A 25,482-nucleotide genomic window follows, 5' to 3' on the forward strand; every position below is an offset into this window, starting at 1 on the left:
TGTGTGAATAGCTGTTCAAATTGATGTTTCTGTGAAGAGTAGATTGATGGCATGTCTCAACTATCATCTTGCTCTGGCCTGCTGTTGCTTTTGTTTTAAACTCCCAGTGTTTTAACAGCAAAAACATATGTAGTTGGAATGATACACATTTTCAGATTTTCCTCTGATAAACAATGACTATATTTCAAATGGAAATTTTTAAATTTCTTTTTTAAATGAGTAAAATGATAGTACAGGTCAAGCATTTATCTCAAATCTTCCTCCCAGTCTGTTGGAAGTAGTTTAACACTTACTTCTTCCCATAGGTGCTATGCGTGGTGAGAATAGGACCATTCAGTGCTAGACTTCTGCTGTGCCCAGCCAACCACCTGCAGCGACTAGAAACAACCTAAGGTATTACTCCCAGTCTTTGGGCTTTGCTTCCTGACCCTCATCTGAGTCACTTTTTCTTTTTTCCTTGGTTTTAGAGTAATGCCAGTAGATGGCTAGCATTAATTTTTCATATTATCTCTTTTTGAAAGATATTTAAAGTCTAAGTTTCAGCTTTCATACATTACCTGAAACTTCAAAAAATATTAAGAATTAATTTTTAGTGTTATGTATCAAAAAATCTGTCTTCAATGCTTACAGAAGAAAAATGATGGCAGGGTGAAGTTATAATACATTAACACATTCAGGTAATAGTAGTTAAAAATCAATTGGTATTCAGTTTTAAGAGAAAATAGATTCATTTGAGCCACTGTTTGTTGTCTCTGCTTCAGAGCTGGTGAATGAATTCTGCCTTCACTGTGCACACATGCTTGCACACACAGGAAGTTTCTGTAAGTCTTTGGGAGCCACTAAGAGAAACAAAATGGTTTCAGTTGAAAAATCTAGTTTTTCGTGAAAGTATAAAAATGAAATGTTTTTAATCATTGACCTAAAGAATTGCATATTTTGTTCAAATGAGTGTTCAATCTAATATTACAAGACTTCTCTGGATTATTATATATATTTAAAAAAAATATATATATATATTATATATATTTAAAAAGCTCATATTTTATGCTGGAAGTAATACTATAACTATATCCATATCTAACAACATCAATTATTATTAGATAAACTCTTAACTCCTTCAAAGTTGCAATTCTTATAAACACTGTTTGTTTTGTTTTACTAGCATTAATAAGCACATGTATTTACAGTTGAACTTTTCTCACAGGGATCCTTTTTACTGCTTAACTTCCACTGTTCTGAGAAGCACTTGTTTTGTCCTTCAAATAGCTTTAAGAACTGGTGCAATGTGATAATTAAGGAAGTGTTAGGAGAAATGAGTTTAAATGCTGTATGTGATTATTGCTGTATATTAACTATTATTTTGATCAAAGTAACAACACACACCTATTAAACATCTACTATAAAAAGTATAAAATTAATTTATTCCTCACAACAATCCCATGAGTTAGGCAGAAGTAAAATTCAAGACATTTCAAAACCCGAAGGGTATGGGCTGTGGTCCATTGAAAGGGATTCTCGCCAGAGCTTTTTGTTTCAAGGTTTTAGCATTTTAACTGCAGCCAAGCGGGTGAATAGAACCTAGAGAAGACTGTGTGTGTGCATGCACACTTACATGTGCCTACATGTATTCATGCCTGTGCGAAGAAGGGAGGTGGTCTTTCAGTAGGGAGCTATTTACCAATGGAAGTGGAAGTGATTTCCCATTCTGACACATGCTGGAAAACAGCAGCACTAGAGGTAGCACTTTATCCTCCCCCAAATTGCAGCTAAGGAAATCAACTCAGAAAGATCATGTAATTTGCCAGATGATGGCTCTGCTTGAACAGTGGAGGTATTTGAGTGGGAGGGAGATAGGAATTTAAGGTTCAGGCTGCTCGTTTGTCTATTCTAGTTCACATCATAAGTAATTCAGTTGTTGCAGTTACCTCCATAAATCATGAATCAGTATTCCCATAGGACTTGTCTGGGTGTATGTATGTATGTGTGTGTGTGTGTATTTATATATATATATTTAATTTACAAAAGATTGAAACACTAGATAATCACCCATTTTGCATGGAGACATGCTGATTTAAAAATAAATGAGGAAAGGTTATAAAAATATTTAATGACATTGTTAATATGAGAAATGTTATAAAGTATGCAAAATATATAAGTTTATAAATATATATTATAGGTTTTTATATATGCACAATACACAAAATTATAATATGAGAAAATGTATGCATAGAGTGTCAATACATAGAGTGTCGTATATCATGTAATAGATAATCACATGCAACAATATGCTAGATTCTTTTATTTTTGATATTCCTGGTATATTATTTCAACTTTGATCCCACCCTGGTTTATTCAGACCTGTGAGTTCAGCTGCTGTTGTGTGAGGTGAAGGCATAGGTAAATGCCAAGTGAGATCCTAATTCACGGATTTCTCAGTATGAGACAGGAAGATCACTTTTCATGTCTTAGCACAATATCTAGCTGATGGGTGTTATATAAATATTTGATGCAAGTACAAATAAGTAAAGATTTGGGATGAACACAAAGGAAAGAGTCAACTTTTCTGGTGAAGTGGAATGTACAAAATCTTCATGAGGAAAGATTCATATTTACATATTTCCTTTCCCTTTTGTCCATTTCACTTTTGTTAGTGAAATTCCAATAATAATAAGTTTCAGTTTCCTCTGGTATCTTTGCTGGGGAATTAGTCAGCAGGATTTGGTTAAGAATGTTGGCTCTGGATCCTTACTGCCTGAATTTGCTCTCAACCCACCACTTGGTAATTTGGAGACCTTGGTTGAATTTCTTATGCTTTGGCACCTCAGTTTCCTCATCTGCAATATTGGGATACTAAGAGTACTTTCCGCATAGTGCGTCCTGGGAGTAAAATGGATCAGTGAGTGGGGAGATGTAAAGTCCTGGAATCAGTGCCTGTACTCAGAGTAAGTTCTCAGGAGTGTTGATTACTTCTGAAGGTCTAAGTGTGCTGATGACAAAGTAAAGTTTACTTATGAAAATAGAGAATGTCAAGGGCTTTCAAAGTGTACAAAAAACACTTCACAAGAACCATTACTAAGTATTTGGAGTGAGAGAAACAAAGAGTCTGCTCTCATTTAATGAGATCTAATTGCCATTTTAATTCCAGGGTGAGAGATCAAGGCAATGCAGCAAAACAGGCCATCTTACTGTGTTCCTGGTAATCAAGGCTGCACTACACCACTGTTAATGGGGTGAATAAGACAATGGCTTTGCTCAGTGAGGAGACCAAATGAGTCACTACAACAGAACCGATTTAATTAATTGTAGCTGACTTTATTCATTAATTTTAATGAATTCTTTTCATGAAAACTGTTGCTAGTGACAGAGCTGTATGATAGTTTTGAATGTGTAGTTTATGCTGCAGTAGAGTAGAATCAGATGTTCTCATCACAATTGGAAAGGCACACATCACCACACCTATCACCACAACTGTCCCAGTCCAGGGCACTGACATCCCCTAACTCCCATGATGCATGACTTTGCATCACTTACTCTGTACAAGGTATGTATTGCTATGTTCAATTGCTTCATATGCATCACATAATATGTTCTTTACAACAACATTATAGGGTAAGTTTTATTTCTGTTGATAGATGAGAAAACTAGGTTAAATAGTGGCACTAGTTTTCAAACCCAGATCTATATAATTCTCCATTCAGAACCTTCTTGCCAGCACCTTGACTTTTGTCCAGTAAAACCAATTTTGAACTTTTGACCTCCAGTGGTAAGAGATCACATTGATCATTTTTTTAAAACCACCAAGTTTGTGGTAATTTGTTATGACAGCATGACAAACTAAAACATTCATAGAGCCTTCATTCTAGTTGAGGCAACAGAGGTAAATAATAATTATAACCAACCAATCAATCACATAGTGTGTTAGATGGTATAGGTGCTATGGAATATTAAGAGAAACAAGTGCAGGGTAAGAGGTGTGGAGAGTGCCTGGTCTAGTCATATTGAAAGGGATGGAGGCAACAATTTACATTTTATCTAGGCGGGTCAGAATAGACCTCATTGAGAAAGTGAGATTTGAGCATAGACATGAAGTTGGTTAAAGAGTTAGCTAAGTGGGTATCTGTGGGAAACTATTCTAGATGGAGAGAGCAACAGCATAAACAGTTCTGATGTGTGTGCTTCAGAAAGCGTCACCCCCACCACCAGATGAAAAGGAGGAAATAAAAGAGAGTAGCGAGGCAAGTGCAAGCTGATCATGTAGGCCACAGTGGGCCATTATAAAGTTTACTACTGAGAAGAAGAAATGATTTTGAAGAGTTACTAGAAGTTATTTCCTAGACAATAGCAAATATCTGGTCGATTCAGCAAAATAGCTTTCAATTGAAAAAAATTATGAACACAGTGAGCGGAGCAATAACTATACACAGAGGCATCTCCTATATTGGTTTTAAAACACCAAATTATTTGGAAGAATGAAATTCATCAACAGATTGATTATGCATGTGAATGGAAGATTTTCCTAGCTTTTTTGTAAATAGCCTTTTTTTTTGGTTTTGAAATTTTTTATTTTTAATTAACACCTAATAATTATACATTTTTATGGGGTACACTGTGGTATTTTAATACATGTATACAGTGTGTACTAATGAAATATTTATCATGCAAATAGTTATCAATTCTTTGTGTTGGGGACATTTAATGTTTTCTGTCCTTCTGGAGATATACAGTAAATTGTTTTTTCTGTACTCGCCCTGCTGTGCCAGGTACTACACCACAGCTTATTTCTCCCTGCTGGTTATATTTCAGAGAGCAGACGGATATGACTTTCCCTTCGCATTTGAGTGTAAGTATATAAGAAACCTGTTGGAAACTATGTAAAGTTCATCTGACATCACCGTCTCCTTCTGTTTTATAATATTGTTTTTTAGTTGTAGTAGGCATAATATGTCTATTTATTTATTTATTTTTATGTGGTGCTGAGGATGGAACCCAGTGCCTCACACATGTGAGGCAAGCACTCTGCCACTGAGCTATAGCCCCAGCCCCATTATTTTATAATTTTGATTATTTTAAACTCTTATTCTCATATTTTCATGATATAATTTCTTAATATTTTCCTTTTTTAGCATGTAGATTACTTGGTGTTATGTCTTAATCTGATGTATTTAAACTGTGGCAGATTCTATGTGTGAGGCAGGGGTATAAAAATAGTGACTAAATTTTAACTGGCTGGGTCAACTGCAGGCCTATAGCGCAAAAACTTAGCATGGTTACCTCGAGCAGATACCCTGGAAAGCGGAAGTCACAACCACACAGCGACTGCCAATATGGTCCTGGCCCAGTGGTCCATTTCATATTCCAAATACCCTTAACAGCAGCAAGGTTTACCCAATGTGTTTTCCATTCCTCACCCTGGATATGGTTAAATTCTAAAATCACCTGCAGATGTGGTGTGATTGTAAGTGCAATTTTGCTTTCTTCCTCCTATGTTATATTTGGACTATGTTTACTATGCTAGTACTATCAAAGATCTGTTGCTCACTTAAATCTGGGCTATATAATATATGACAAACTCTAGAAACAGGCATCCAAAATTTTGTTCAATCTAAACAAATAAATACTTACTTGCTGAATAAATTAATGGATCGATGTATGAATTAGCTGAGAGTGACCATTCTTGCTTCCCTGGCTACTCTTCAAGTTTTTTCATATTCCTGGTCTGTTCTGATACTAGATGGAGGTGTATCAGTGCCTTGGACCACTGGCAAGGGAATTGCAGCAGGATTTGTGGATGGGGATCCAGGATGAGTTCTAGGCACCTGCTTCTCTGGTAAGCTGAGTCTTCTTCTACTCCCACTACATTTACCCACTGTATATAAGTGGGCTTCTCATATGGTTTCTTATTCGTTGTGTGACTGGTGTTCTGTGTGAAATGCTATTCCATTTAGCTGGTTCCCTGACCACCTTCATGGTATAGAAGGATGAATTTAATTTATCAGGCTAAGTAATAGGGTTGGGGGTTTCTTCTTAAGGTTCTCTGGAGAAATATACTCCCCACCCAAACACGTACATGCACTCACACAGAGGTAAGATTTATTATTTTTCAATATTTATGTATTTATTTTGTTGAGACATAGTATTTATACATTTATATGGAGTACAGGCCATAATTTGATATGGGTATACAAATCACAATGATCCAGTGAGGATAATAGACATTTTCATCTTCTCAAACATCAAGCATTTGTTTGTGTGTGTTGTAATTTTTTTTTTTTGTATTAGGGATGGAACCCAAGATACTTCAGCATTGAGCTATATCCTCTACCCTTTTAGCTTTTTATATTGAGATGGGGTCTCAATAAGTTGCTTAGGGACCAAATTTATGAGGCTGACCTTGAACTTGCCATCCTCCTGCTTCAGCCTCCTTAGTCACTGAGGCTACAGGCATGCACTGTCATGCCCAACTGTGTTGAAAACTTTTGTACTCTTCTAGTTATTTTAAAATGTATCATAGATTCTTGTAATCAATATTTACCCTACTGTGCTATAGAAAACCAGAACCAATTCTTCCTTTCTATGTTTTGATGTCCCTTGTCTAACTTATTTATCTCCCCTACTTTTCTCAGTATCTATTGACACTGTTCTCATTTGTTCTTTTATGAGATTGCCTATTGTTTCCACATGTTATCTTTCTGTGTCTGACTTATTACACTTAACAAATTAGGTTCCCATTCTATCCATGTGACTGCAAATGATGAATTTTATTCTTCTTTATGACTGAATAATATTTTGTTGTATATATGTACAATTTTTCATTATCCACTCACCCACTAATAGACTCCTTGGTTGATCCTATATCTTGGTTATTGTGAATAATGCCACCATAACATGAGAGCGCAGGTATCTCTTTGATGTGATTATTTTATTTTATTTAGATATATACCTCGTAGTGGGATTGTCAGATCACACGGTAGTTCTACTTTTAATTTTTAAAAGAATTGTTTATGTTATTATGAAGGTTGGCAGTTCTAAAATTTTCCACCCAGGGCCAACAGATAAAGATGCAGGGAAAAACAGATGTAGTTCAAGTTCAAAGACCACCTACTGGCACGATGGATCTCTTATTAATTTTATGTACCATTTCACTTCTGTATTGCATTATGTAGAAATTATCATTGCTGTAGAAATACTTGGGTTTAACATTCTACTGAATTTGTTTGATTTTCAAAAATTCCATTGCATATCTACTTACAAAGATGCATGTATGCATTCATGAAGACATTTGATTGATATTCACACCCTCAAGTAATTAATAATAAATAGGGATAATGAGATAAGAACACATACATCATAATGCATGATAGAGTAATAATTAGGAAGAAAAAATTATTTGTTTTAGACTTTAGAGAAAGAAAATTTCAGCTTGAAACAAGGGACATCTATGGATGGATGGTCTGATGGAGGACATAATGGTTGAATGGGTTTTTAAAATATGGACAGGATTGATATGAATCTAATTGAGGTAAGGACATTTTGGGAAGAAAAAATAGTTGGAGCATGGGTTCTAAGGTGAGAAAGTGTGGGGTGTATTTGGAAAATGAGTTAAAGTACAGGTCAAGTGAAGGGAAAAAATATAAGACAGGATAAAACCGAAGAGATCTTGGTTGTTTGAATACAGAAACTGAATTTTTTTACTTGATGACTCATTGGAAATTACTGAAGGATTTTAAGTCCTTCTATTTTAGAAGGATTTTGTATTGCTTAAAACAATAATGTTATTATTATACATAACTAATAGTCAGTCATTCTTTCTACCATGTAAATTAGTTCAAACTAAGTTCCCAAAGTCCAACTGATTCTAGAAATGTTAGTTAGATTTCCATTAGTATAAAAAAAATACCTAAAATAATCAACTTAAAAAGAGGAAAGGTTTATTTTGGCTTCCACCAGCAAGAAGGAATTCTCCAGAAGATATTTTCCTCAGATAGAAAGTGGAACATTGTCTTGGTCTCTACTTGCTGGCCATTGGACTAGCATTGCACTATTGGCTCTTCTAGGACTCCAGTCTCCTGGACTTGCCATCCTCCATAGATATGTGAGGCAATTCTTTATACTAAGTCTCCCAGTTGACCCCCACCCTCCCGCCATCCTGTTGATTCTGTTTCTTTGAAGAGCCCTGATTAATAGAGGAGTTTAAAGACCATTCTAGCCTATCCATTTATCCTCTTTTTCTCTATTTTCCCTGTTGATCTTTAGGGCATAGGTGAGACATGGAAAACTCATAGTGGTCAAGTTACTTGTCTAAGATGATCATCTAATTGATGACATAATTTTCATATTGAGGTATTGGTGGGTCAGGGAGAAAAGGGTTGTCAATGATGACAAATACATTGATCTGCTGGATCACTAACCTTGTTTAAAGGAAGAGAGATTGTCAGGAAAATGTACATATTTTAAGATAAAGTTTTATCCTCTCACTTAATTGTGTTTAAGGCATCAACTGTGACAGATATGTAGACTATATCAGCTGTGCAGGGGAGGCATTCTAGAAGTGGAGACATTTCTGTCTAATGATTATCCTATTGAGAATAAAGATTTAACTATATGAAAGAACAAACTTCTCCATGTGTCTGGCAAAGGAAACTTTGTTTGGACAGCAGTTTTGCCCCCTCTGGTTAGTAATGACTGGCCCTGAATGACATTTTCACAAGGTAATGTCTTCTTATGGTCAAAGAAAGCACACTCAGAAACTGAAGATTTTTTTTTAACATTTAAAACACTAATAATAATACAGTATTTTTTTTGTTTTTCAATTTGATTTTTTTTTTAATTTCACAATAGAAGAAACAATGCCATTCGTGTTAGAATAAGTAATCACTGACTTTTAGAAAATAAGGTGTGATGCTTCAATTATACTTAGATATGAAACAAGGGGAGGATGCAAGTAATTAGTTGCAAAATTCAAACTTGAAATGACTTTTCCTTCAATTTTTAAATTTCTGCCTCCTGCTTTGGATAATTCAAAAGTAACTTTCTTTGGTTTTTATTTATTCTGTCTATTCTATAGTTTGGATCTTAAATGTCACCTATGTGTTGAAGGCTTGGTCCCCAGCCTGTGGTGGGACCTTTAGGAGGTAGGCTTGGAGAAAGGAAACTGGTTCATCAGGAGTGTGCCCTTCAAGTGGACACTGGGAGCCTGTCTCTCTTTGCCTTCTGACTACCACGAGGTGAGCCGTCTCCTCTGCAATGCTGTCAGAGGCTTTCCATCATGGTGACAAATTCCTACAATAATCAACTTATATGGAGGAAAGATTTGTTTTGGTTCATGGTTTTTGAAGTCTCAATCCATATGTAGAACAAAGGTGCACACTTAATGACAGGTGGGAAGCAAAGAAAGAAAAAGGAACTGTCTTTTGTATTCCCCTTGAGGGTACATTCCCTGAGATCTAACTTCCTTCCACTAGGCTCTACCCCTACTAATGGTACCACCACCTTCCAATAGCACCACGGGCTAGTTACCCAGCCTTTAATACATCAGCCTTTTGGGGACATTTCAGACATAAATCAAAGCACATATACTCCAACCATGTTGTTCTGCCTTATCACAGGCCCTAAAACAACAGAACCAACTGACCCTGGTTCATTCTAAGGCCCCATTGGACTTCACTTATGAAGGCCCCATTGGACTTCACAAATTCATGGACTCTGAAACCATGAGCCAAAATAAACTTTTCCTCCTTATAAGTTGTTTATCTCAGGTATATTTTCACAGTGATGGAAAGATGACTAACACAGTATATAATTTTTATGCTCCACTTCATATTGTTTAGAGAGATACAATCACTGACATAAGGAAAAAGCACAATGGTAAATAGTTATTTAACACACATTAATGAGCACCAGCAAAAGAATTGTGCTAATTAATGGGAGACCAAATATATAGAGGATACAACCTCTTGATTATTGATCATATGTGATAGTCCACGCATAATGATAAGGGATATGTAGATGTCTAGGACCCACTTGCTGCATTCAGTGTATAAAAGATGAAAGACAAATGCAAAAAAAAAATCCCAAACAAAACAGGATAAAGTGCTGTCAAGGGTACTAAAGTATAAAACTGTTTCCTTTCTTTTGTGGTCTCTCTCTTGACTAGTTATGGTGATTTTTTTTAAAAATTTGCTCTTTACTTAAGTTCTAAGTAAATGAAATTAAAGTGTTAAATTATTATCATGGCTTTTATTATTCATCTTTATGTTGTGCAATGCCAATGTAAATGTAAATAGAACATTTCATGTGGTTGCAGAATCACCAAAATTATGCAATTTGCATTCTGTGGCTTGTCCTCTGAGGGTTCCTCTAACTAATCAGAAGAGACCATTCTCAGGACAGAATCAGGAGGGTGAAAAGGAAGAATAGAGGACCCCCTCTAGGCATAGAGCTGGCTGAGGGAGCATTTGGGTCTAGAATACTCCTGGGGCCAGTGCAGATCCTCCAGACAGCCAAGGATCCTGCTCAGTGATTTGGGGTGCATTGTGTTTTGTTGGGCCTGATAGTTGCTTAGTTTCTCTCCTCAACATCCAGGGGACCTATGTGCTGTACCCAGGCATGGAGCTGGATGTAGGCAGGGGATGGGTCAACTAGATATTTCCCAGTTCCATGCATCCAATACCCTAATCCATGGTAGATGGGTAGATCCCCCTAAATATCTTTAAAACTCTGTATCAGTATTCATGTGAAGGAGGATGAGAGCTTTTCCCCGAAACTCCATGTCTCATCTAGAGTGGGAATGGCAACTTGCCATGCTTGAGATGCTAGTGTCTGTGCCTGAGCCCAACATTACCCAAGCCTGAGGGCAAGCTCCTTTCCTGGTGAAGGTTGGAAGCAATCTCCAGGTGGGGTAGGAATGGGGAACCTGAGGAGTGGTGTTTGGAATGGGGAATGGGTGGCTGAGGACCTGCTCTAGGGAGGCAATGCTATACATGAGATGGAGGTTGCAAGCCCCTGGTTTATTTTAAGGCACCATTGGACTTTACTTATGAAACACAAATTCAGAGATGAAATTATTAAGAATGTCAAGATGGTGGCTGCAGAGCACTTACCCTACATGTGGAGTCTTTCTGATCTGCAGATCCAGTGGGTGAACATCCAAGAAGCCAATTCTACTGTCAAGTTCAGCTCTTTTGATTTCATTGCTCCCATGGCTGTGATGGATCCATCTTTCAGAGAAATCAGTTTTTGTTCTCCTTGCTGTGCTAGAGGAACAGTAACCCTATCATTATTTTCCTCTTCAAATTTTCTTTACTTGAATTGAGTCCAAGACAATTTTTTAATGGTTTTTAAAGGGGTGATTTTCTGTGCTTTTTCAGGGATGGGCTTGTCATTTTTCATGCTAGTTTCAGATTTGCTTTATATTTAGATGCTGGCATCTTGAAGTTTTACTAAAGTGAAATTCACGAGAAAATTGCAGTCAAGTCTTGATTGCATGCAGCCAGGGAGTCAAGATGACCCCTGATAATCACTCAGCCACAAAAGGGCATGCCCTGACAGCTGCTTGTACTTGAACAACCCTCTGTGTCCAGATAGAATGTGCAGGGGAGTCTTGGCTGCTTCTTATCTTCAGTGACATGGGCCATCATGGGTCAAGGTTTAAGGTCAGAGGCTCGGGAACTGAGCAGACCTAGGACTGAGTACCTTCTCCATGATTCTATGACTTAGCCCATTGAATTTTCTGTGTCTCAGTTGCCCCGTGTGCAAAATTAGGATTATGGTTTTTACTTTTCTCATCAAGTTCTTGTGAGAGCTAATTGAATGATACATGCAAGTGTTTATCATGGTACTTGACACATATTCAGTGTTCAATAGATGTGTTCAATTATATCTTTTAATATGTAAACATGAACACAAAGAGTAAAAGAGACAGTCTGTTCCTTAGCACTCTTTCATTTTTGGCACACTGCTTTTGGGGTATCTGTGCCTGCAGGCATTTCTGTGATGCTACATCTGATCTACTCCTTTCCATATAACAAACTCTTGTTACTTTCACCTTTGCCAAACACTCTCCTATGTCTCACCTCCTGAAGGCCATTAAAAAAAAAAAAAAAGCTAACTGGGTGGATTCAATTTGTGATTTGTGTCTTAGTTGGATTTAGGTATCTCTGCCAAATATTGAAGTGAGATAAAATTCTAAAGGAGCAAATAGAAGTATGGTCAAGGATGAAGGTAAAATAAAAAAGAAGTAAGAAGTGGAAAGGGTTAATGACAACTGGCAAAAAGTGGGACTTAATCATCTCTGCATCTTCAATATCTTTTGCATAACACCTTGTTCCCCTTATGAGTTAAATCAATTTGTAGAATGGAAATAGGGTATCTAGGGCTATGGAAGGGGTGAAGAAGGGGAGATAGGAATTGGTAAGAGGTTGAAGAGGGTCAGCACTGTCCTTGTCCCCAGAATGAATCAGAAAGAGCCGAGAACGTCACAGTTTATGCCCTATCACTCTTTCCCCATAGCTGTGTGATCTTGGGCAAATCAAATATGCTTTCTGAGCTTCAATTTTCTCACTTCTTTTCTCTATAATGAGCATAAACATTACATGGTGCCATTCATGTGCACATTAAAAGAGCCTGTCACAGTGTTGGGCACAGAATAGGAGAACACTAAGTATGTTCTTTCTATTGAGCTTCCTCCCAACCTTTCTTTTCTTTCTTCCAGAAGAAAGAAGAGTTAACAAAAAAAGTGCCACTGCTGGTCTGGAATATTGTGAAACAATGTTGATGGGTTATTGCAAAACCTTCTGCACTGAAAGCAAAACAATATGGACATCTGTCCTTCTGGTGGTAGAGTTAGCAGCAACAACCTTGTACCTAAAGGACAGTACTTCATGTTTTATTAAACCCAGAGGCAGTGTGAAGACTTGGTAAGAGTGGGGGTTTTGTGGTCAGACAGACTTGGCTTTGTTACATGTGCTTGCCATTCTACCTAGCTGAGTTACTTCTTTGTGCTTGGGGTTCCACATTGGTAATACATGTACTTCCTTTATTTATTCATTAATTGTTGAACATCTACCATAGTATGTGAAAGTGCTGGAAATACAATGATAACAGCAGACATGTAGTTCAGCACAGGGTACTTGTGGGTGCTAACCTGTGGGTGCTGAGCCCTGTAGACTAAACAGGAGTCAGTGGATGCCTGCTGGGTTGTAGGAAGATTGCTGAAGACAGAGGGCACCATGTGTATGAAGACATGCATATTTCAGGAGCTGAGGATGTCGGCTAAGACTGAGTCTAAGGGTAAGGGATGAAGGTTAAACCTTGGAAGGAAGTAGCTGGGACAGATTAGGAAGGACCCTGAGGCCGCATTAAATGGATCAGAGTTTATCCTAAGGATGGCAATAGAGCTTCCCAAATGATATTTTCCTAGGGTCTACAGTTCAGGGAGACCCAATGAACTTCTTCTCCTTTCCAGAAGATTCATAATGTACATTAGTATCTGCTAATTTCCTACAGTAAATTGGGTTTAAAAATTTGTTTACCAGCATCCACCAAATTTAACTAATGTTAAATATCTATATCTGCATCTATATGTATTATGAACTGAAGCTCCTAAGAATCTACCTGGGGGAAATAATGAGAAACAGGAAGCCATTTCAGAGCAGTAATTTGAGGGCCAATGTAATCACACTTGCATTTTAAAAATATACGATATTATCTGCCACATATGGAGCTCTGAATAATCTTCAAACTATTTAATTCAATGAATTCTCATAACTAGTTTATGTAGTGGATATTATCATCATTATTATTATTACTATTTTTGTATTGATAAAATCAGGAAATCAAGGCATAAAGAGGCTTGGTATAATTTTCTAAGGTTACAGAACTGGTTATAAGTGGAAGAGCTTGAGTATGAATGGGTTCAATCTAATTTAGTGCCTGCTAAAGTAAAGAATGATTGGACTGCATAAGAACATCAAATTGGAGTCAAGTAGATTGGACACTTTTGCGGGGAGGGGTTGTTGCTACAATTTAAGTAAGGGATGATGTCCACTTGGACTTCATACAATTTTATAGAGGATTAAATATTTAAAGCATATAGTGTAGTTTTATTGTTGGGTATACAGTCAACAAATGGTGATTTTCCATGTACATATGGGAATTTCATACATGAAAGTTATGTGTTCTAGATTAGTGGGGAAGGCAGGGTATGTAAGTTTGCCAGGGCTGTAATAATAAAGTGTCCCAGAAGGGTGGATTCAACAACAGAAATTTATAGTCTTACAGTCCAGATTCTAGAAGTCTGAAATTAAGGGGTTGGCAGTTTAGTTCCTTCTGTGGACTATGAGAGAAGGATGTGTTCCAGACCTCTCTTGGTTTCTAGATGGCCACATTCTTGTTCACTTTTTGTTTTCCCTTTTTGCATAATCTGCCTCCAAATATCTTCTTTTTGTAAGGATACCAATTTTGTATTAGGACCCACATAACAACCTCATTTTAACTTGATTACCTCTAAGGATTCTGTCTTTGCTACCGAGGTACTGGGTATTAGCAGTTTGACATATACATGTTTGAGGACAAAATTAAAACCATAATAGAGGGATTATTTTATAATAGCACCACAAAAATTAGTTATCCATATGGAGGAAAAAACCTCACAGCATATTAAAAAACATTTTTGAAGGTTTAAAGATTAAATGTAAATGGAAAAAATGATAAAATATTTAGAAAATATGTAGTAGAACATCTTTATACTTTAGGGTATGGAAGCATTTTCAAAATGCAGCACTAAAAAGGCTAAAATACAAGAGATGTTATTTAAAATATCTAAATTGGTTGCATTAAAATTAAGACTTGTTAAAAAAAAAGCAAAAAGAAAACAAAAAGGCAAACTGATTTAGACAAAGACATTTGCAAAACATGTAACTTTTAGAAGGTTAGTATATAGAACAAAGAATAATCAGTAATAATAAAACCCAATAAAAAATTAGACGAAAGAGATGAACAGATATCTCATAGGAGAAGAAACATGAATACAAAGGGAAATGTAGTTTAAGTCCACAATGGGATGTTATTTTGCAACCATCTGGTTAAAATTAAAAACTAGACAAAAGCAAAGCTTTTCATGAATGTGAATGAAGGCGAACTCAAATAGACATTCTCATGCCTCATGACTCAGTAATTTCACGTTAGGTACATATCCAAGAGAAAGTCTTATTCAAGGTGATGTGTGCAAGAATATTCATAGTAGGATATTTCATAAAATTGGAGAAAATAAACCCAATGGCTAGGAAAGATAATATTTCAAAAATTTGAATATCCAAATGTTGAGGTGTTACATAACTTTATATAAGGATAATTTGTTACTGCATATATCAATATGCATAACTTTAAAAAAATCTTGCCTGAAAAAGCAAGTTGCAGAAGGTTATGTTACAAAACAAGGAAAATTAAATAATACATTTGCTCATCTCTTTATGTGATTAAACTACATAAAACCATAAGAGAATGATGACAAAAATTTGGGACAGTGGTTAGCTAGGGGAGGGACACAGAGAAATGGAAAAGAGGGAGAATCATACGGATAGATATAACATTATCAATATTCTATCACAGTCTTTGTTATGGGTTAAACTGTCTTCTTCAAAAAAGATATGTTGAAGTTCTAACCCCCTGTATCTCAGAATGTTGCCTTCTGTGTAAATGGGATCATTGCAGATGTAATTAGTTAAAATCAGGCAATATTGGTGTAGGATGGGCTCCTAATCCAAACGGACTGAGATCTTTACAAAGATCATGGACATATGAAAATGGTTCTACAGAGAGAATAGCACGTGAAAATGAAGGTTGAAATTGGGGTGATGCATCTAGAAACAAGGAAGACCCAGGTTGCCAGTTAATCACCAGAAATAAGCAAATGGCCTAAAGCAGATTCTCCCCCATGGCTTTCAGAAGAAACCAACCTTGCTGACATCTTGTTTTTGGACTTCTAGCTTCCAAATTTGTAAGACGATAAGTTTCTTTTGTTTCAGCTACTCAGCTTGTGGTACTTTTTTTTTACAGCAGATCTAGGAAACAATATAGCTCTTACTTAATTGAGATTTAGGTTCATAGGTTCATTTTATTTTTTATAATTAACTAATTGCAAATGTGTTACACATACAAATTTTTATGTACCAAATAGTTACAAACAAAAATAAAAAGACAAAAGTTGTTATTTTCATTACTACTAAACTGGGCATGTTTCCACTACTAATCTTGATGGCAAATTCCAATAAAGCTTTTCTAGACAGTTTTATTAAAACTACAAAAACCAATTTCCAGCACTCCCCTTGATTTTTATGGAGTTTTATTTCAACTTCAATGTCACAGAATCTCTATTCTCTCACTTATAGCATGCACAACTTCTGAGCAAAGTGTCCTACATTTAACCATGAACCACGATTACCAAGCACACACCTGTCATAAATTATCGCCTTGTACAAAGGCTGGCATCAGCTTTGCCTCCATTTAGTGCAAAGGTAATCCTGGATACCTAAAATTACATCAAGTTTTAAGCATGCACGCCACAAAAGTAAATATGTTCTCTTAGCCTAGAAGCCAGAGCAGGGGCTGTGGTCTCTGTTCACACAGAAATATCTCTGCTACCTAGGAAATAGTTCAGGCACAAAATTAAGTTCTCAGTGAACTTGTTGAATGGATACAGAAATGATTAGTTTTATTAGAGAGCCACTTCTCAGAAATAGTAATAAAACTATACTGCTTTTCAGGAGCCTCTCCTCCCATAGATTTTTAGTTTGTTATTTGTCCTCATGTGATGATGATTCACCAGATCTCAAGGTCCCATCTTTGGCGACAATGACTAGAGGCTCAGGTTTGGGTTGCTTAAGCCCAGACAGACACACACACACACACACACACACACACACCTCTCTCTCTGTATTTCTTTGAAGGTAGTTAATTGTTTATTCTTCCTTACAGATTAGGAACTTGCTCTACTAACAGTAATGCCTTCTGTCTTAAGGAGAAGACATGTAGGTGCTTAGGATCTTTTGTTAATACTCAGATGAAATATGTCTTTATTAGAGAGTGGATTCTAAAATAGGAATTCCAATAACATATGCAAAGTAGATTTTAAAATATAATGTGATTTATGCAGTACTTTGAAAAAGAAAGTAATATTCTTTTAAATATATAATTCATGTTATGATTTTTTTTTGTAATAAGGATTGAACTCAGGGGCACTCAACCACTGAGCCTATTTTCCCTTCCTTATTTTCTATTTTATTTAGAGTCAAGGTCTCCCTGAGTTGCTTATTGCCTTGCTATGCTGAGGTTGGCTTTGAACTCATGATCTTCCTGCCTCAGCCTCCTGAGCCACTGCAATTATAGGTGTGCACCACTGCACCTGGCTTAATGTTAATTTGTCATTGAGTTAATAAGATTGTTTTTTTTTTTTTTTTTTAATGCAGTACCTAGAGCAGCTGTTGTTGGGTGCTCCAGTGAAAGCTTGAGTTTCAAGATGCAGGACTACAATCCCAGAAATGATTACTGGTAGGATTTATTAATTTAAACAACATTTGTTGAGTGATCACACCTTATCCTAGGTGAGGATAGAGAGATGAATGAGACCCCTGTAGGAATTCATTTCAGTGGGAGAGACATAAGCAAAACCATACTTGCAATGAAATGTGATGAAATGTTATTAAAGGAAAGAGCTATGTTCTGTGTCGCTCACATTTTCAGTGTGGCACATTACCCAGTTGTTCTTTGGGTGCTGGCCATCTGGGTATAATATTTCTCTACTAACCAGAATATTTAATTAACCAAAACATTCACTTCTTTGGCCATGTCTAAGTAACAGTTTATTTTACAAGTTATGATTATATCAATTTTAAAAATCTCAATATCTACCACAGGGGAAAACTGTAGCCATTTTTTCCTACAGTTAATGGCTAACTTATTTGACCTCACTTTTGCATTTTATGATCCTTTCCAATTTCCAGGAATTCAGAGGCTCCTTCTGATTCCAGAATAGAGAGCAATGGCATTTATTCCCATGTGGCACCGGTTTTTCACTTAGGTGGTGGCGACATTTTACTAAAGTAAAAAGAACAAAAGTCTCATAGATTCACCTAAGCTTTAAGCTGGAAAAAAAAATGAGACAGTTAATAGATATATAGACAATGTGATATAATCAAAAGAAATAATCATTGTTAATGAAATATGAATATTTATTATAAACTGACCTCCACAAAATTTGTTAGATGTACATCTTTTTTGGGGGGTATACCTATCACTAGGAATTCTCTCACCAGTGGGTTTTAATAATCACTGAAGGTCACTCACCCATTTCCCTTCTCATTCCTTAGACAGCAGGAAAAACGTCCAGTACTCTGACTGGGGTACACTCTAGGGCTGTGCCTTCATTTACAACACGTGACTGGAATACCTGTTTTTCACTGCCCCGGGGAGATCTAATGCAATATTCTCCCGCAAACACGCAGTCTCTTTCTAACCACTCTCTTTAACCTTTTCGGGCTGGATTTGAAAGGAGTTCGTCTGCAAGCTGCATCTGACAGCCCGACAGACAGACTCTATCTAGACTTCCCTCAGCTCTCAGATTCTTCTCTTGAATCCTCAGAAATGGCCCCTTTATTTTGAAAATGAGTTTAAAATAAAACTTTCGGTAGCTAGTCCAGCGGCTGAGAGGGCAGCTCTGCTGCAGATGGGGTGGCCTTAGCATCTGAGCGCGCTGCCCTAGTCTCTCCCTGACCCTCTTCGGTGGAAAAGGGGGCGGAGAAGAGAGAGAAGAAGGGGCGGAGGTCACCCACGCCTTCCATCCTGCCCTGGCTTCCAGCATCGCTAGGTGCTCGGGATCAGAGGGGCTGAGCGCAGCCAGCAAATCTCCGGCGAGAGGATCCACCGCGCAGAGGGTACGAGCGGCGGGACTCAAGTGGGTGCTGGAGCAGGAGCGCCGCGCTGTGCTCTTGGAACCTGCGGCGGCGGTGGCTGTGAGAGGCTGAACTCACCATGGTGCACCGAGCTAAGCGCTCTGGGGCTCCCGCGATAGCCCTGCTGGCCGCCCAGAATACCGAGGTAACCATCTCTCCCACGCATCTGCCTCTGGATGTTCAATACGCCTGGGTTTAACCCACCCTCTCCCTGAGATGCAGGAGATAGATGCAGGCGGCTGCGCTGGAAGGCGCCTTAGGCTGCTCTTGGCAACAAGTTTGGACCAGATTCCCCAAACTGCGGAGACTAAGAAAGAAGGGTATTCGGACTGACCGGTCCGATTGTGAGCTGGGCGGATGGGGACTAGGTAGAAGGGGTCTCAGAGGCGGGAAATAGGGAACGGGGAAGATCCCCTTCTCTCCCTGTGGTTCCTTGCGGGCGACAGTTCTTATCCTTACCCGGGCTGGCTCAGAAGTTTGGTAAGCTTTTGGCGCCCCCCAGGGTAGAAGGGAAAACAATCTTCTGGCGTTTGAGCAACTGCAGAAAGTTTCAGCAACTTGGTAGGTTTAGAGAAGATGTTGCAAGCAAAAGCCTAGGGGCTGCGGGGTTAGTGACCGGCGAAAGTAGAGCTGTGAGTAAGATCTAGAGGAGGCAGCCGCCCTCTGGGTAGCCCAGCCGTCTCCACTGGGGCTGTTTCGGTCCCAGGAAAGGCTGGCCTCCTAATTCCCAGCCTCCCGGAAAGCAACTTGGGAAACACCGATGGAATCAACTCCAGGCAGGGTGGTTGTGGTAGTGTGTATCTAGTGTTTGTGACTCAGGACTCAACCCCTTGGGGAAAGAGCAACAAAGAAATAATTCGCATTGGATGTTGCTCCTCTGAAGCTGTAACTTAACAGCAGTTAGGCAGCTATGCCCAGAGCAAACACGGACCTTCCCTTTCATCATCAGGAACCAGGATTTCTGCACAGGTGGTAACTAGATCAGAAAAACCTTCCCAGAGATTCACCGCTCAGACTTCCAAGAGTCAATGCGTGTGTAGTTTGGTGTTATGTGCTTTAGGTTTTAGAAACATTGAGAAGCGCTCCATTTAACATGAGCTTGTTGGTCTCCCTCCCAAACTTTAGAGAAGATTGATATGTCTGCCTGACAAACAAGGTGGTTCACCTAGTTGATAACCTGCAGTTTGGGGACAAAGTCGTTCAGAGAAAGGAGCAGGAATTTAAAAATGATTTATTTATATAGATTGTTATGCTTTAAAAAAATTATTGGCTTTAAATCTACTCTTGTTAGTATTTTGCACACCTTTAAAATTTTAAGGTATTATTGAAGCACCAGGAGGATATTTAACCAAGAGCTCTCAATTTTGGCGTTTTTTTTTTTTTTATCTTGAAAAGAAAAAAGAAACAGATGGATGCTACTTTCAGTATGATGCAATCTTGCTTATGATAGGCCAGACAAATCCAATCCCACCACAGGGTGCTGGGATACTTTGGTTTTAAGGGTCACATGATCAGCAATTTGGTATTTATAATCTCTCTCTCTTATGCTACAGATGTCTGGACTGCAAACCTGCACAGTTTTGAGAGAGAGATGACTTGAGGAGCCAGCTGTTATCTCCACAACAATGTCCATGAACAATTCAAAACAACCAGTGTCTCCTGCAGCTGGGCTCCTTTCAAATACAACCTGCCAGACAGAAAACCGGCTTTCAGTGTTTTTTTCAATAATCTTCATGACAGTGGGAATCTTGTCAAACAGCCTTGCCATTGCCATTCTCATGAAGGCATATCAGAGGTTTAGACAGAAGTCCAAGGCATCATTTCTGCTTTTGGCTAGTGGCCTGGTAATCACAGACTTCTTTGGTCATCTCATCAATGGAACTATAGCAGTATTTGTATATGCATCTGATAAAGACTGGATCCGCTTTGATCAATCAAATGTTCTTTGCAGTGTTTTTGGTATCTCCATGGTATTCTCTGGTTTGTGCCCACTTTTTCTAGGCAGTGTGATGGCGATTGAGAGGTGTATCGGAGTCACCAAACCAATATTTCATTCTACAAAAATTACATCCAAACATGTGAAAATGATGTTGAGTGGCGTGTGCTTGTTCGCTGTTTTTATAGCTTTGCTGCCTATTCTTGGGCATCGAGACTATAAAATTCAAGCATCAAGGACTTGGTGTTTCTACAATACTGAACACATCGAAGACTGGGAAGATAGATTTTATCTTCTACTTTTTTCTTTTCTGGGGCTCTTGGCCCTTGGTGTTTCCTTCTTGTGCAATGCCATTACAGGAATTACACTTTTAAGAGTTAAATTTAAAAGTCAACAGCACAGACAAGGCAGGTCTCATCATTTTGAAATGGTCATCCAGCTCCTGGCTATAATGTGTGTCTCCTGTATTTGCTGGAGTCCATTTCTGGTAAGACCCTCAAGTTTTGAAAGTTTGTGTTTTCCTTGTTTGATATAAAGTTTGTTGTCTTTATTAAAGTTGCTAGTCTGGAACTTCAACCTTTTAAATGCCAGCATTTCCTTGTACTCAAAACTGATTTCATCACTCAAGCTCTGGCTTAGAATTAAGCTATCATTTACATACTTGGTTCTATTTTCATAGGCTTTGATTTCAAAGAAATGTGTTACTAAACAATTCTAACCATGGTGTTACCTGTTTAAATGTAGTACAGTAGAAGTAAAGTAGTTTTACAGAAGTAATGAATTTTTTAATACTTATTTTTTAGTTTTAGGTGGACACAATATCTTTATTTTACATTTATGTGGTGCTGAGAATCAAACTCAGTGCCTCATGCATGCTAGGTGAGCACTCTACCACTGAACCACAACCCCATCCCCCATAAGTAATGTATTTTTAATATACTAAAATATGATTACTTTCTAAAAAATGACCAACTATAATACAACATTGGATCAGAATCCAGTAAGTTTTGACAGAAAGTAATCCAGGCTTTTAATTTGCACACAAAGCCTAGCAGCTACTGAATTCTTTTACACATGTAATGACTAGGTCTCAATTTGTAAAATATGGTGATTTCAGATGGTTAATTATTCGGGTGAACCCTGTGGATGATTGAAGTGTAGAAATCATTAGTGCATTAATCCTGGAAACAATGGTGATAGCCTGGGAAAAGTATGATTGACAGGAGAACCAGAGACTCTTCCCTTTTTTAAAATTTTCTTTCTTTCTTTAAAATAGCCAGCAGATATAAATTTATATCTGTGTGTGTGTATATATATATATATATATATATATATATGAACGATAGCTTGGTATTTTAATTTGGAAATGAAGGCTAATGTTAGGGATTAGAAACAAACACAAATCATTCATGTGACATTCTAGATAGAAGAAAAAGAAAACCAAAACAACATTTATGAAAAATAATATAAATTTAACTCCTTCCAACATTTGACTTTATGATGGAAAGAGTGACAGCATGCCATGAAAGGAAAAAAAAAATCCTTCTGTAGGGAGCAAGTGACAGCAAAGATTGTTTTCATTACTTTCTCTGGCATCCAGAGTTAATAATACAGGTTAGAAAAAGGTGTAAGTGAGGCAAAAGGAGAGGTGAGACTGAAGTTAGGGATTAGCAATTTATGCTTATGGTACAGTTGTTTGATTGATCTATGTTTATAGCATAGTTGTTTGAACTGAATAACAAAGATCAGTTTTAACAACATTTGGAACCACGTCAATGGTCCTTTTTGGGGATCTTAATTTATGCTGCTTGACTAACAGAATTTCATGAGGGGAATGATTCTTCTTCATTTTCTAAATTAAATCTTGAAATAAAGTATCTTTTAAAAATAATAAGGGAGTCTGAGTGAATTAAAATTGATTTTTGGGTTGTGAAGAGAATATGAAGACAGAAAGGAAGTGTTTAAAAATATTACAGAAACTTTCAAAACAGTCATAACTTTGGAGGAAACCTTAAAGCAATGAGGTGGTGCAGTAAATGAGACAGTCTGGATAATGGGAGTTACCATTTGTTTTGTATTATTTGTTCTGAGCATCTTAAAAATTCTGTTTAGTTCTGGCTTTTGACTTTGAGAAATAGGAGTGATCGACTTAAGAAAGTAAAATTTTATTCTCTTGCCTTGAATATGTTGAATTTATTCTTTTCTCTAATTTCCTTTCCTGATATTTTGGTTTCCTTCATTGTTGGAATAGACATTATGATTTAATTTATATTTTGGGTGTATTTTCTAATGGAAACAATTTCATTTTCATGAAACATTTTCTGAGCTCTGCTGTCTGTTTGACTGAGTTATTGATACATCTATGACACCATTGTCAATACTTATAAAATGCTTTTAAGTGTGAAATTATTTCTGTGGTAGATGTGTAATAGGTATACCACAGGTACTCCTTAATGAATTGGTATTTTGAATTGTCTCAAGGATCCTTTGCATTCTTTGCTCCTTTCATGAAGACAGGTCTTCATGGTAATTTCTGAATAAGAAATTTGTAAGTTTGGTGATCTGAACACAAGTGCCTTAAGGATTCAGTAAAGGTCATCAGGCAGGTGTAAATGTGACTCTTGGGAGAGACTCAGGCTTGAAAACGCCAGATTACCCAAACACTGATACCTCAGTTGAAGCATTTTTCTTTTTCCTCAAATGTCTAGGGGGATTTGCACAGGTGTTAATGATGGAGCCACCCATCATGCCCAGTTTGTGTTTTAAATGCTTCTTACTTTTTAAAGCACGTGTAAAAACCAAGCTTTTAGATTTCCATACATTACTCTAAAAGGTGACAACTTTCCAGCCAATGAGCTACTTTGCAGCATGTGTCTTTTCTCTATGTTTGATCAGTTTGGGTGATTGGATTTGTGACTTGAATGAACATCTCTGAATGCATTATTTTACCTGTGTTCACTGTCATATTCAAGCCTCACTCTGAAATAAAGTTACATATACTAAAAGGAGGAAGTGAGAAAGGTGCAGATATTTGTGTCTGTGCTTGACAGGATATAGTGTATCAAAAGTTAATAAACGGTGGCATAATTTCTAAAATTGCTTAGACTTATATTGAATATTAGTTTTACAGATTGAATTTTATATAACCAATACAAGGATAAAATGATTGTGATGTTTATTTGAATTCTTTTTATAATAGGCTTTAATATTTTTGAGTAGTTTTGGTTTGTAGAAAAATGAGTGGGTGCACTGTTAACCTATAACCCCCCTCTCTGCATGCAGTGACCCTTATTGTTAACATTGTGCATTGGTGGGGCACACTTAATACAAACTGATAAGCTAATGCTGATACATTATTATTACCTAAAGTCTGTTGTTTATCTTAAAGTTCTCTGTGTTGTACATTCTGTGGGTTTTGACAAATGTCTAATGACATCTGTCCACCATTGTAGTACCATACAGAATAGTTCCACTGTCCTATAAACTCTCTACAAACATTTCAGAAAAATTTCATGAAGATGAAATTATTTCCACTTGAAAATATACTCAAAATATGAATTAAAACCCTAAACTCAGGAAATTAGAAACAATGTACTGTTTTTTCCCCCCAATGGGGAAAATGTGATTTTCTTCCCCCTAAAGGAATTGAGGTTTAGAAATGTTGTATAAACATTGCATTTTCTTAAAACATAACTTATTATTGACTTTTAAAAATTTACAATGTCTGGGTTTCATAATTGTAAACATGCTTAACACATATAAATTCATTTAATTACAGTCCTAATTGAAAAATGCAAGAAACTACAATAGCCCTTTAACTTACAGTGCCAGGTAGAAACAAATTAACTTCAAACTTTTTGAGAGTCAAAAGCAATTTTAAAATTATCTTGTGTGGTTCACAGGCAAATTATTTTTTCTTGGTAAATGATCTTAAAGATGTTTTTTTAAAGTATTTCTTTTAGCTGTAGATGGACACAATACCTTTATTTTATTTATTTGTTTTTATGTGGTGCTGAGAATGGAACCCAATACCTCACGTGTGCTAGGCAAGTGCTCTACCACTGAGCCACAATGGCATTTTAAAGACATTCTTTTGATGTTTCTGTTTTATGGGGGAATATTTACCAGCATCTTCAAGGAACATTTTCTTAATATTCTTTGTTTCTGTCTTTATACATGTAATGGTTCTTTTAAATACTATGTTTCTAGAACACATAACACTAAAAGCGATTTATTATTATTGCTATGTGTATTTCAACAATTTAGCAGAGCATTAAATACTTGTTGACTGATTGACGTAACTTAAGTTGTATTAATGTCAAGAGATTGGAAATGATTGACCAGAATATGGATTCTGAGTTTTGTTGGTAGGAGTTAAGCAAATACTGAAACCAATGATAATTTTTAATGTTTCCTAAATCAGCAACTGTAGACCTGTGAACTGTTAAACTTCAGCTATCTTTTAGTAGAAGGCCAGTTGTTTGTTTTATCATCTCTTAAGGGATACAGGATCATTTTGAATAGGGGGAAAACTATAAAGTCTATAAAGAGCAAAATGATTTCTTTTGTAGTTTACTTTACCCAAATGTTCTCTTGCACATG

At 37.0% G+C, this 25,482-nt stretch overlaps 1 protein-coding gene across 1 annotated transcript in view; it reads left to right on the forward strand.

Moving 5' to 3' along the window:
- The first annotated feature begins 18,478 nt into the window (after positions 1 to 18,478).
- Ptgfr (prostaglandin F receptor) overlaps positions 18,479 to 25,482 on the forward strand; it is a 41,385-nt gene continuing 34,381 nt past the window's right edge. The window contains exons 1-2 of the mRNA XM_046443200.2: positions 18,479 to 19,089; positions 20,498 to 21,367. Coding sequence (XP_046299156.1) covers positions 20,570 to 21,367 — 798 coding nt within the window. The 5' untranslated portion in view covers positions 18,479 to 19,089; positions 20,498 to 20,569. The remainder of the gene's footprint in view (positions 19,090 to 20,497; positions 21,368 to 25,482) is intronic.

Source organism: Marmota monax, unplaced genomic scaffold, assembly GCF_021218885.2.
Source record: "Marmota monax isolate L192 unplaced genomic scaffold, Marmota_monax_Labrador192_F-V1.1 WCK01_AAM20220418_F8-fsc00046, whole genome shotgun sequence".
NCBI classification, from domain to species: domain Eukaryota; kingdom Metazoa; phylum Chordata; class Mammalia; order Rodentia; family Sciuridae; genus Marmota; species Marmota monax.